The sequence below is a fragment of the Thermobia domestica genome, chromosome 5 (genome assembly GCF_964235325.1).
Source record: "Thermobia domestica chromosome 5, izTheDome1.hap1.1, whole genome shotgun sequence".
Lineage (NCBI taxonomy): Eukaryota > Metazoa > Arthropoda > Insecta > Zygentoma > Lepismatidae > Thermobia > Thermobia domestica.
Window position 1 is genome coordinate 183,664,074 of NC_137458.1, and position 14,649 is coordinate 183,678,722.

The following is a 14,649-nucleotide window of genomic DNA, read 5'->3' on the forward strand; positions in this document are numbered from 1 at the left end:
CAATAAAGGAAGTGACTACTCATCTCTCCCATCCGTCGCGCAGTCATTTCGTTGTGGGTGACCTATGGCGCAGTATCTTAAACGCCATGTAAGGGACAAGTAGCAACGACAGTTTCAATTGAAGTGCATTTGTGAATATTATAAAAGACTTTTCAGTGCTACTTTCAAAGTCCCAGTAACCAGAAAGTAAACAAAGGGAAGCCGAAGCTTTGAAGGCAATTACAGTGAAATGCAACGAAATATCAAATACATCTACGACTGAGACACAAATTTAAAAGAGAATCTTCAATATTCGAGCAAGAATAAAACAAAAAACTAATTTGAACAAACAAACAAACAAAAAACTGGAAACAAGAAAGTAACACTGAAACCATGGGAACGAACCTATTGGAGCTGATGGATGTTGATTCGAATCCAGCAATATGAAGATTAACACGACAAATGCATATCACGTGTTGTCCAAGGTCTTTGTAGATTGATTTTAAGAACGAAATCAGACACTTGGCTCTTTTTTTTTTTTTTTTTTTTTTTTTTTTTTAAAGTCCATCTGATTGCGTTTTCCACACCGTACATGTCGCTCAATATTTTTGCCCATAGTATTGTATAGATGTGAGTGTTCGTCATTAATACGACCTAACGAGCGCAAGTTAAGAATACTTCAAAATAGCCTTGAAGAAAATTTTTGTAGCCTAAAGGGTTGAATAAACTGTCAAATGGAGAAAGTTGCATAATATGAAACTCCACAATATACATGGATCACTGGATTTTGTACGAGTCATGGCCTTTGGGTACCTCTGGGTAGACCTACAAGATGGAAAAACAAAGAAAACAAAAACACAAGTCCTTTGGAAACTGGAGTGTAGCAATCCCGACTGAATTGGTTTAGCATACGATGGGAAACAAAAACAAAAGAACGCTATGGTTCCTATCTTGCCAAACCATTTCATATACACGCAAATATTACCTAGTTACTCATGTGTTATGTATAGAATACTTTATCATGAGATAAAATTTTAGTTCATTTCCTGCGTAATTTTACTACAATTTTAAACAAAAATGTCACTAATTATCCAGTTCATTGTGTATTAGAACACCATTTTTATTACATTCTTTATATTATGGTGACCAAGTAGGCAAAGTATGTCTATGCTTTCTTTAATATAAGCATAATACATGTATGGCGCACGGCAAATTAGTCGAAACAACGTACTCTGACTGCAGTTGTTGGACAAGGAGCTCCGATAAATATTTTTTCCTGTTAATTTACATGTGTTACTAAGCACGTGAGTGTCCAAAGGCACATGCATTTAAAGAAGAAAATTATTTACAACTTCCGTTCGATCGCGGTTCACTTTTAAAATTATCTACATGGCAAATGAACATAAAAAGGGTAATTCGAGTTTGACATGAGATCCATCAGAACGATTCCAGTATCTGTATCTTATGTAAAGAGTACTTTACTAAAGCTGGTACCTACCCTAAATAATTTTCCAGATATTAGGGACTGATTGTTTTATACTATTAATAAATTACTTTTGCAGTATGCCACACACTATTTAGATTTCCTTGATCAGAACTTGTTTGTTTATTCGTTTAGTTTTGTTGAAGTAAAATAAGCTTCGAAGATGTTTTCTTTTGTTTATCACAGGTTCATGTAAAACTTTGGCAAATATTACATTGTGTTTGAAGAACCATGTAATTATCATCCTCATTGTCATCCACGTGTTTAGAAAGCGTTCAAAGAAATGTGTATTGCTCATATTGGAGTGTGTTTCTGTATCTTGGTATTGATGATAATATCATAGGTATGTATTTATCTTTGCTGTTGAATATAATTTAAATGCCCCAATAAATGAAATTCGAAACCAAAACGTCCATCACTACTTTTTCAACAATGGATGATACGAAATAAATGTTTTGTTTAATGCGATTTAGTGCGAGCATCCAATAAAAATTACTAATCTGTTCAACAAGCTTTATGCAGCTTAAGTATCTTATACAGAAGAAACTGAAGTCCAACAAATTTTGAATTCAAATTTGATGTCAAAAACTGGAATAATTGGTTACGAGAACTCAAACTCCTCCTTACTTCCTGCCACACATACAATACAATACAAATAAATAAATAAATAAAACAACATTATTTAAGTATTGCTTACCAACTCCGCTACAGATACTCCAAGGACAAAAGTCTCATTCCTTTGAGGTACCTTAGTATCTATCTTTCTCAAATCTCCCCAGCTTCTACACTGTTAAGAACACATGTTAATGCAGTTAGTAATTTGAAGGCAACATAGCGAAAATATTGAGTAAAGATAAACAAGTTACATAGTAGCATTAGTTAATATTGTTAGTCCTGAAAGAAAGAAACAGACTTACCAGAAAACTCGTCTGTAGAACTAAAAGGAACCTCAAAGCTTGGAAACTGAATGGCTGTTAATATGTGGCTCTAATACTAACCAAAAGCGTAGCGCCGTGATGATTCTAAAAAGACCTGTCCAAATTGCTTCTTACGCTCTTTCTTTAGACTGTAGTTAGTACCTGCAACTGTATCGTACGGTATCTATTCCACGGTTCTGTGGAATCGAGTACTCAGTGACGTGCGAGTTACTGGCACTCAGTTTTTCTGCTTAGTGCGCGCGGTTACTGCAGAAGAACAGGTTAATGGTGTGCATCGTCGATCGTCACTGATAAACAAGCCCAATGTTAAGTATATATATTAGAATAGCCCTACAGAATTATATAACACTCCTAGTAAATTAGAAGTTCGGTATTTAAGAAACCAATAAAAGGTTAGACGAGTCAGAAAGCAAGCGTTCCAGGTATACACGGTAACGGTAAATCGCTCATTTCCGATTAAAACAATGGCAGATCTAAAGCAATGCTTGCAAAACCTAAGGTATTTCACCAGATTTTGTGAGAAAATCAGGTTAATTTATTTGTCAGAGTGGCAAAGTCATGACTGAAAAATCTGTGTTGCACTCAAACTGGAGCCACCGCATACACAGAACTGAATGGCATATCGCGAATGATTCGAGAGCATGTTCCGTAAACGTGGCGAATTACTCACATTACATGATTTACAGGTAAGTATAGTTCCATGTAAGACTGTACGTTAGCTCTCAGAATATTACTTATACGCATCCGAACCAAACGTGTATAGTATGCACTATATACTATGAATTACGCATTTGGAGAACACACGTGTATAATATGCAATATCCAGATGCCATATAATAATAGGTCGAATTTGTTACTCGACTTTTTGAACATTGTCCATTACGTATACATTTTCAATCAATTTGTGAACAAATTTTAACAAGTCAGCTTGACAATTACGAATTAAATATGCCAGCTACATTACAGCGCAGGGTAGTTTTCACGGGTGGTGAATTTCTAAGAATTCTGTCCCAAAAATCTAGTGATCTAACACAGGCTTTTTTTTTCTTTTTCTTTTTTCATGGACATATCCCTCAAAGAAAGGATATTTGCCCGCACGCCTCATAGTGTGCTGAAACTGAAATCAAATATTCGACGCAAAGTTGCTGCAATCACCAAAGACATCTTTCAATCAACTTTTGCGTATATGGAACGTCAAATTTGAATACAACTACATAGTGATGGACGGCATACTAAACATCTGTAATATGGACGTGTTAATCATAAATCAAGCAACACACTCATTTATGTATGTTGTAAATAAAATTAATTATCTGAGATACTCGCATTTTCTTGGGTCTTGTAGCGAAAGAATAGCTTTCAGCAGTACTTGTTCTTTCAAAAAGACAGAATATTCTTCAGCGATATATCTTCTCTTACGTAAAATGATACACAATGTTTATATAACTGATCCTTCTTAAACTATAAATGGAAAGTATTTCAAAATATTAGGTCTTATTCACGAGTATGTAACTTTTAAAACCAAATAACCATTTTAAAACATGCTCAATGTTCTAAATACTTTACTGATAGAAAAAAATCAGGAATGTTTAGAAAAATTGGAGTATGTATTGGTGCCACTTCTAGAGTTAAAGAATACTCACCTAAGAAAAGGAAGAAAAAGAAGATAGGTTATTATCAATAGTAGTGTATTTGCTCCTCGTTCGCACAGCTCGAAGGTCATGACCACATGACTACAAGAGAAATATGTGCTAAGAAGAACCTACAGCGTTTTTTTTTTTTTTTTTTTTTTTTAATTCAAAAAACAGCTGCCTTTTTTCTTAATATACATGAACTATTAACAGCCAGAAACTATAGTAACAATCGCTCTTGAGAAGATTAGGACTAGGATTTAGATTTCTGGGCTTTCGGTGCCTAAGGCCATTTAGCCCGTCACGTTTTGAGGGATGACGTCGCTCGGCGAGCACACTATCCGGGGAAATGGAAAGAAGAAAGCGGCCTGGGACCTATAAGTTAGATACCACCCCGGCATTTGCCTGGTGTGAATGAGGAAAACGCAGGAAAACCTTATTCAGGGTGGCTGGTCTGAAAGAGTTTTACACTTTTTCGACCGAGTGGCCCCACCGGGACCGCTCGCACTGAAGGCGAAAGCGTTAGCGCTCTCTTGAGAAGAATCGGCACTGATTTGATGTTGGGAATCATGTGACTGACTCCGGTCACGTAATATAACGTCATAGATCAACGACCTCTCAAATTTGTCAGCGATATGACTCTCCACTCCCAAAATTTCGGAGATGGGTCTATGCGGTGTAAATATGTACCTCTCAAAGTTTGGAGTTCTAGCCTGTTCCCCTGGATGGATTAAAAAAAAAAAAAATTTGGACATTTCAAGGAGTTTGATGTTATTCGTCTTCTATGATGGGTGTTTATGATCCTATTGAGGGGTAACTCACTCTTTCATAGGTATCTAGGACCAGATACGTACCCCTGTGGTTCCTCTGGATATTCGAGGTGGGGCGATTATGCTCTTAAAATGGTTATCCTATAGTGCCTAGGTATCGGTACCTGGCCCTATGGATTAGCACCTTACTCTGTGATGGGCGTCCAGGATTAGACACGTATCCCTGCGATTCTTCTGAATAGGTGCGAATATATTATATATATATATATATATATATATATATATATATATATATATATATATATATATATATATATATATACACACATATCTAAATGAGTAAGTACCTTACTGTCTTCGATTAGTTTAAGTGCAGATACGTATCCCTGTCGTTCTCTTGAAGAGGTGTGGGGATAGACTACCCTTGCACCTTTTATCCTCTACGATGGGTGTTTACAGTTTTATGGGTGGCACTTCCTGTTTTTAATGAACATTTTAAGACTAAGGTACGTACCTCTGTGGTCCATCTTTGTTTTCTTGCATGAATGGGGTGAGGTGGGTATCATGCATCCCTTATCCTCTAAGGTATGTGCTTATCATTCTGTGTCCATGTATGGATACATGATCCCATGAATGAGTTCTTGAATAAGTGTCGAAGTCCGAGGACGTACTCCTGTGGTTCCCTTGGACGGGTGGGTAACTCTGCATTCTATTCTCTAAGATGGTCCTTGGATGAGCACTATTCCCTTTTACGAGCATTTAAGACCAATGTACGTACCTCTTTGGTACATCTTTCGATGGGTGTGACGCGTACTACCCTGCACCCTTATCCTATAAGACTAGTGTATAAGGTCCATAGTAGATGCTTACTAAGATCTGTAGATACCTGGTTCCCTTGAATAGAGGATACGTTAATGATAATGACTTTATGCTGCGTAGTAGAAATGGAGGGGTTGTGTGCTGAGAACTAGCGAATGAGAAGTAATTTAACCATGAAGATCCGGATGTGTCTGTTTCTTAAGGAGTTTAAATACTGAGTTTCACCTTCCCATATATGCTTTCTCAATACTTAAAAATGACATCAACGGTGTCTGTCTCACCCTCATGGGAAAACTGATAGAAAGTTTGAAATGAATTTTGGAGCATAGTTACCACGTGGATTGTCCTGGGTTTTAATCATGTCAGTTTGACTGAAATGGGTATCCTAAAAATGATAGGAAAGAGTTTAAATCTTCGCAACTAACTCCCTGAATCTATTCTTCTCGTAAGAAAAACGGAAATTTCAGCTAGTGTGGATAGAAAGAGACAGAAAAGATTAGGTATAAAAACTGCTTCAAAACTGGCTTTACATATTATATGACCTATAGAAGGTAATCATTTTCTGTTTGCACATATACCTTCTTGAATTTAAACTCTATTTTCCAGCATAGTGACGTACACTATTCCAAGAAGGATGACCGTATTAATTATGACTGTTTTGAGCGGAAAATTCTCCAAGTCCAACTTCGGGTATCTTGGGAAAGTCAACCAAAGATCTCAGGTTCGAGCTCCTAACCCAACCTTCGCAATTGGGAAAGAATGTGAAGATATTATATTTGAAAGCAGAAAAACATAAGACAAGTTGAATTATTATTAAATGTAGAAAAAGTAACATTGACTGAAAAACTTAATGATACAATATTTCGAAACTACGTATTCATATCAGCACGTTGTTCTGTCATTTAGGTTTCCATATGTAAAAGAACATTTTCAATGAAAGGAAAGACAGGGAACATAATTCTCGTTTCCATAATAAAATAAAAAAAGACAAAGGCGAAAAAAAAAACAGCAACATTTCCAACGCACATGCTGCTCAGCCAGAGTGGTCATGTTGGCTCAGTGGTAAACCGCGGGAGTTCAAATAGTAAGCTCGTGAGTTCGAAGAAATGAGACCGGTTATTCACTGAGTATTGACCCAACGCTTACGCTGAGGTGCAAACTTTATCAGTAGTTTTAGTGAACTCATAAGCTCATTCGAAATAAACATGTTTACGAATTAAAATATACTACAATGAAAACATTTTGTGATGAGCTACCCTCACTTAATGCAGAACAGGAAACTCCGATAGAATTGAAACTAATGCGAACGAAGAAAGAACGATAAACAGGTCGGATTTATGCGTGTGTCGAAAATTAATTTATCACTGGATTGCTGACTTTGTCGATGATTCACCAATAAGATATTCCACTGAACAAGCGAAAGATAATATGCACAACTACAGAACATGCATTTGTTACACACCGTTAGTGGTAAACAGATAAGATTCTAAGTCTGAAGTTGGCTATTAAAATAAATAAATAAAATATTAACCACATCTGAAATCATCTTATAACTGTTATTTTAAATGTTTATAAAACCTCATTCTTGGAAATTCTCAGTCTTGAATAGAATTCCCTGACCGTTTTCAGACTTCTGAAATTCCATGACCTTTCCCGGTTCTCCAGATATATTCCCCCTAAAATTGTAATGTGGCTTCCGATTTTCTCTTTCGGTTCCTCAATTACCTCTTTCCAGAATCTGTCAATTAAATGTCTAGTATGATGGTATTTATTTTTCTTGTCCTACAGCGTAGGCCTCCATATTCATTTTATATCACAGCACACTAAAAATTCTCTTAAATTGGTGTGTGTCAATCGGTGTAAATACCAAACCAGAGTCCTTTGTGCAGCAGCTAGTACCCAGACTAGATAGTTTCCCTATACGTCACCTCGATAATAAACCGTAAAATCACACTAGCAAGCTAAGTTGCTCCTCTTCTAATTATGATTAATAATAATCTGCATATTCCACGCTTAACAAATGTAAATGTCGTATCTGAAAATAGTGTAACTTGTGTGACAGATGTAAAATTAAACTTTTGTTTTTCATTGAAATCATCCCGGAAAGTCAACATGATCGACTACGATGCAATATTTCCTCTTTTATAATAATTGTAAAGGCAAGGAATTTGGTTCTCGCCCTCATTATGGAGAAAGAAAGAAAAATAAACCCTGTCTGTATGTTTACAAAAATAGGTCATTCCCTAGTAAAACAAAACGATAAAAAGCACACTAGCGACGAGAGACAGAGATAACGTAAGCATTTAAAGTCATACTTACATCATTTATTACTTTCTTTCCTTCTTTCTTAATTTGAAGGATAAATCATAATCATCATAGGTATTCTGCCTTTATTGGCAGGTCACTTGCCGCAGCTGAGAAGCTTCCATGCTCCACGGTCCTCTGCTAACTTCTTCGTCTTCGCGTATGATCTTTCTGTTTTTATATCATCCATTAATTGTAGTCTCCTTCGCCCCCTCCCTCTCTTTCCCGACACCATACCCTCTAGGACGTGAAGGATAAAAGGAGTATACAAATATCCAAACGCTGAGTACAATGTATTGTCAAGGATGATTGACATCCCAATAGGCAATCAAGCCACTGGACCTTTATTTAAGCATTAATCTCAGAAAAACTCCATATGTCATTAATTCCAGTGCCATTTAGTCTTTAATCATATTCCGTAAATTCAGTTCCACAGGACTAATCCCTCAATAGTTTTCTTAAATCTTGACTAGCGGGAAAGTTACAAGATATGAGAAAAGACACTATCTGAATACACCAATAATCCTACAGAACCTCTTCTCTCAGTGGTTGAGGTTCAGTTCAGTTCAGTATCCATAAGACCGCGCACGAAGATTTTTCTTGTCAACACTGCCCTAATTGTTAAGGTTTAGTTCAATACCTAGAACTAAAAAACAACAAACATCGAGTGACAACAACTAACCTGTGCTGTGCGTTAGAACAATTTCGCTAGTGCATTGCAAAGTAGATATTGGCATCTTCAAGTTAGCAACTCCACGTACACAGATTTCGCTATATCAACTTTCCCATGAACCTAACTTCCAGACTTCATAAAAGAAGACAGACGCTTGGTGGCACACAAACAGTTATTCATGAAGAGGAGTACATAAGTTTGGCATGTACTGTTTATGGACACACCCAAAGAAAGGGTAGAAAAACACTATCTTCAAAGGCAAGTGTCACATTTATTTAAAGTACGTATTTACTTAAAGTCTGAAGTGAATAATTCAAACACTTTCCAGGATAAAAAGATCTCCCAGTATTAAATGCAGACTAAATACGTTAAGAATCGGCAATGGTTTTGTTTTTCTTATTGTGGATTCTGCAAATTACATGCCAACTTTCGGTAGCGCTGACTTAAGACCAATTTCGACGATTAAGGAGTAAGTTTAATTTTATTAGGAAAAGCTCAATTTTATGTTTAGATAGGATCTGATTTTATATCTACGCGCACATCGTATTAGCTTGAGTATGGTTCCAAAACTACAAGTATTGTGATCACTTATTGCAGTCAAAATTTATAATCTTAAATTTCATCTTTAAGAAGTCTACTCTTACAGCTTCGGATGGCTCAAAGAAGAAATTGAACGGACCCGCTTGATCTATATAATTGGATACCATCAAATCGGATTACAGTATGATTGCTAAAGCCCATTATTAAACCTTTCTTTGCTTGGTTCTGAATTTCGAAATTTAGTGTATGTTTCAGTTTCATTTACACTTAATCCAAATATGAGAGTCTCATTTAACCTAAAAATGAAAAGAAAAAAAAAAGTTTAAAAACCTCAAGTGAAACAGGCGTTTCACGCAAACAATAAGCTAAGATAATTTCCCTCTGAACTTTGGTACAAACAAATTATCGTGAAAACCACCACAGAGGTGCCAATAAAATATGCCCATCCCATATTTATTCGCTGATGGAAGTACTTTCTTAGCCTACAAAAATGTGTTGAAAGAGAGAAGTAGTTCCACTCCAGTCTTTATATTGGGTTTATTAGTGAGAATATTTAGTCGCATTACTCATTTTGACAGATATAGTTTATGCACGAAAATGATTTATGCGAAGCTTAATGTTAGTTTTTGTTTGTTTTTTGATCGTTTTAGTGTTATATGTGTTGTTTATGTAATTCTCATTAATAGGTAAATTAACTACTGTTTGAGTTCCTTCGTATGGATTGTAATTGACATTACTGTATTTGTTCAACTGAAATCTTGAGTCTAGTAACAAATATTCGTACAGTAGAACTTGCAATCGATATCGAATCTCGAGCGTACTTTAAATTATTTATAACCATTTTTAAAGCAAATTATTCTAATTAAAGATTTAAAGCTCTACATGCTGAAAGAAAGGGGAGAAAATATTCTACGAAGTACACCTACCAGTTCTTTGATTGAGACTCCTGTTGATATGGATTCTTTCGCAATACTCTTCTTTTCCATTGCTCTTGTCAACTGACTACAATAAGTCTCCTTCTAAAACAACAAACACAGTGCATGCGGGTAAAAACAAAACATACTAGAACAAGCAAGCCAGTCATGAACATCAACAAAATACGCACAAAATAAAAATATCTTACCGTATCAAATTACATACGCAATAATAGCATTTTTTTAAGTGCAAATAGAATACTGTTATATAGAGTGTTAGAAGATTTATAAAATTATTCTCACAACATTTATAAGTGTAACTCAATGTCCATGGACACTAGCATTCCTTATAAAACATTTTTCTACCATAACTTTAGATTTAGCTCTAACAGGAATTAGTGGTCACACAAAAATGAGAAACTGTGGAAGAAAATAACGATCAAGGAGCAACTGAAAAACATTTGCTACTTAACGTCTCGTACAACGAAATATGTTTATTCAAAATAACTGAAAAGAACCAACAATGGTGACAAGTGTCTTCTGTTTAACTGAAAATTAATGTCTCCAGGCACTCAGGAAATTTCTACAATAAAAACTTATTTAATTTATTTCTGTAACGCAACTCAACAGCCTGCAGTTAGTTATTTTTAATGCATTCTAGTAAATCAAGGTTTACTGTCAGGAATATTTCCGGGAACATTTTTTGTCAGACTGTAAGACCAAAATCTGAGACACGCTCTTTTTGTTAGACTTTAACACCACTATTAGACACACACTGCGGAGTTTAAAAAAAAAAAAAAAAAAAAAAAAAAAAAAAAAAAAAAATTACACTCAAATACAAGTAACCATATTCCAAAATCTTTTCATTTGTATAAAAAGCTACCCTAATTTAATTCACGACGGATAATTCCAATAAAATGGAAACTATTAGGAACGAAAAAGAAAAAAGGTCGGATTTATGCATGCGTCAAAAATGAATTTCCCATTGGATCCTTGATCCAACTACTTTTTTTTTTATAATTTATATTTTCCTGCACAAGCGAAAGCAAAAGATAATGCACACAACTAAAAAACGTATTTACATATCGTTATTGGAAAACACCGGTAAGTTTCTACGTTTGAAGTTGCCAATTCAAGAACAAACACTTAACCACATCCGGAATAGTCTTAAAATTTTCATTTCAAATGTTTTTAAAACCTCAATCTTAGCAAATCGAAATTCCTTGACTCTTACAAAAATTCCCCGTCTTCTTCAATCCCCTGAATTTTCCCGTTTTCCAGGTTTTCATCACCCTGAGTACTGAAAAAATATATATGTACAAACTTACACCCTGTTTACATGTTAAAAATGTACAGTGATTCCCGGATGGAAGATAGTGTTGAGTATAACACCCGTAACATTCAACCACAAATAGGTTATTTTTATCATGCAGTCATGCCTACAACACACTGTTTTCTAAAACAAGTACCTGGAACATACTTTTGAAGTACTCAGTATATCTCCCTACTCTAATTTTGCAGACCAGAATATCTCAAAATTCTCAGTATGGTCTTGTGTTGTCTTGTTTTACTTAGTATCAGTGTGCATGTGCAAATAAAACTTACATTAGCTATGTCGATACATAAGGTGGAGAAATATTTAAGAACATTCAATATTCGTCGTCAGATTTGACTTTTGCTGCTTCCTGAAGTTTAGCCTTTTCAGCACCTAGACTATATGGAACGTGGACCTATAATTTTATATGGAATCCGAACAACTATAATGTGTTCAAATTTCAATGCTCTCTACCGGAAATCAAACCCAGGTCAACGTGCATTAAAGCACGGCCCCGCGCACTAGTTACTACACCCGAAAAAAAGGCCATTGTCAGATTCAAGCAAATTCGACTAGTGTGTATGTCTGTAGTGTGCTGTATGCTGCTAATAGCTTGATGTCCGTCGGAGAATAATGATTAGTGTAACTGTAAGTGAGTTCTACACAACTAAATTCGTCGTGTATGGATCACAGTCTGCGACAGAGATCAGATGATTGTTACCCAGAACAGCCATCCGCGTGGGTTATGACAAATCAGTAATCCATTAATCATGTGCAAAAACGAAATAACATGTCTTCGAGTAAATCACACAACAAAAGGAAACATGTGTTGAAGGCTCTTGTTTGCTATGTGACGTTTCGCCTTCAAGCGAACCACAAAGATTGAGAAGATAGCCATGAGGGTTTTGCTTATCTTCACCGCTAAGCGAGGGTGAGAAAAAAAGTACGTAACGCTCATTTAACAAAGAGGACAAAATAAAGTATTTATGTGCTCCTTGGCTTTTGGTGCTTGAAAACTTGGATGTTTAGAGCATATATTCTTTAATTTCCATAAAAGAATAGAACTAATTGTGTAATACTTATTTCACAACAGAATATTTTACTCCATCCTGAAAGCTGCATATGTTTAGAACATAAATGATTTTTTCGTTCCACGCATAAACAATTCGTATGTCCACATTAATATTAATTTCAAACAAAAATATTTTTAAAAATTTAGATTTTTAAAAAACAAAAACATTTCCGAACTAATAGCGTGTCCACACTCCACGATTATCATTTCTTAGTACATCATATGTGTTACATTGTGTGCAAAAATTAGTGTTGTCTACGAGGCTAGATGAGGCAAAACGGAAGTAGTCTAACAAAAATAGATACACCTTTTCGAGATGAAACTCGATTATCAGGATTTGTTCGAGGCGTGACAGTCTGATATTTCACCTCATGTTAAACTCTAGTGAAATTCACGAAGTTTACGTCCTGATCTCGGGATTGGAATCACCTATTCCTGCCATAACGTGTGTATGGTGGTCTAATGAGAGTGTTCACTTCCGGTTCCAAAGGTCATTCGTTCGCTTCCAGATCATGCCATCTTAGTTTAGGCAGACACATCATATCCGTGACTATTTCTTCCCTCTTTCTAATTATACGGTTACTTTCATCATAATTCATTTTATTTATTCATATTCGTCTCTTTTAACCTTCAAGCTATAATTGTGGGATGTTGAACTAATGATTCTACTTAATTTCACTGCAATAAACCAATAATTCAGTTTTCCTTCCACACACTTACGAAGGGAGTCAAACCCTACAGAAAATGGCCAACTCGCGCTAGGAATGGTTACTTCAAATAAATTATTTTGATTTTGACGATAAAGAAATACCAATCGTGCCAATGGTAAAAATGTCCATAGTTGGATAAATTTCTAATTGTCTTTTTATACTAATTTGAGGAAACTGAAACCAATGAAACTGATTTCAAACATAACTGTCCACGAGGTCACGAGAAAAGTAACCTCAAATTTAGGATCTTTAAGGTACCGTTTGTGCCAATGGTAACAGTACGTCAATGCTAAGAGTGACTATGCTTGGATAAAAGTCTAATTACCCAGGACCATGAATCCAATGGAATTATATTTCAACATATGCATGAGATTCCTACAAAAGTGATCTCAAATATGAAATACACATAAATGATTTTTCAATACCGAATATTAGTAATAATGACTGTTTTCTGGGTCCTTCTAAATTTCTAATACATTATCTTGCCCTCATTGTGGAAAGTACTATATAAATGTCAGAGGCTTAGCTATACATATTGGTACGGAACATCAAGTTACGAATGATGATTTTATTTTCTCTTGTATCACCAATAATAGTTACCTTCAAGGTAAAACTACAAATATTACCAACGCTAACAGCAATAACAAAGTTTTGCCGATTTGTAACTAGGGCAAGATATTAATGTGACTAAGATCCTCTACACATATTTTAAGGAATGTTCCATGAAATGCTTGTTCAACTGTGGCTGATGCATTCTGAGGTGTGTGATATCATATCAAGTAATGATTTCAAATTATACGAAGGATTGGACCAATGTGTGTGTATTCTTATTTGTTGCTTTAAGTGCTCCCAAACTATCAGATAATGTTACGAATCTGACTTCTTGGGTGAAGCAATGAGTTCGCCTCTGTGCAATATCGGTCATGATGCCTTAATCTGGCCTTTAACCAAGACCCAGAAATCTCCATCAAACCGGAATTGTTCCAATTCCAAGATTGTAGAGAAACTTGTTGATGGTGACATCCCTGGAGCAACCAGTTCGTCTTTTAATTTTTGATGATACAGTTGCGGCCCCGGATATCTGTGTTGGTGACCTGTTGAAAAGATCCAGTCCACTCTAGCAATTTCATTTCGCCGAATCTTCTTGATGATGAACATATACGAGGGCTGTCTAAAAAGTATCCGACCTTTGGCCAGAAAAATAGTTGCGAATACCTGACAGATTTGGGACCCTAATCCCCTTCAAAGTAGGCCCCTTGTGCTTCCACACACTTAGCCCACCGATCCTTCCACTACTGGAAACACCGCTGGAAGTCTTCTTTTGGAATGTTGTTCAGCTCCGTCGTCTTGTTCCGCATTATGTCTTCTCTACTCTCAAAACGGGATCCCTTCAGAGGCGTCTTCAATTTTGGAAACAACCAGAAGTCACAAGGAGCCAGGTCTGGAGAGTAGGGAGGTTGGCGAACGGTTGTAATTCCATGTTTGGCTAAGAACGTGTGGA

The 14,649-nt window shown here is 35.8% G+C and overlaps 1 protein-coding gene across 49 annotated transcripts in view; it reads right to left on the minus strand.

Annotated features, from left to right (window-relative positions):
* Positions 1 to 14,649, minus strand: part of LOC145686312 (uncharacterized) — a 955,404-nt gene that overhangs the window by 754,119 nt on the left and 186,636 nt on the right. For 17 of the 49 annotated variants that reach the window (XM_081759464.1, XM_081759467.1, XM_081759462.1 and 14 more), the window contains 2 exons: positions 10,064 to 10,156; positions 2,160 to 2,249 (listed from right to left, as the gene is read on the minus strand). The exons of 15 other annotated variants lie outside the window; for them this stretch is intronic. In XM_081759464.1, coding sequence (XP_081615590.1) covers positions 2,160 to 2,249; positions 10,064 to 10,156 — 183 coding nt within the window. The remainder of the gene's footprint in view (positions 1 to 2,159; positions 2,250 to 10,063; positions 10,157 to 14,649) is intronic. 17 more of the 49 variants (XM_081759466.1, XM_081759473.1, XM_081759483.1 and 14 more) reach the window with 2 other exon arrangements.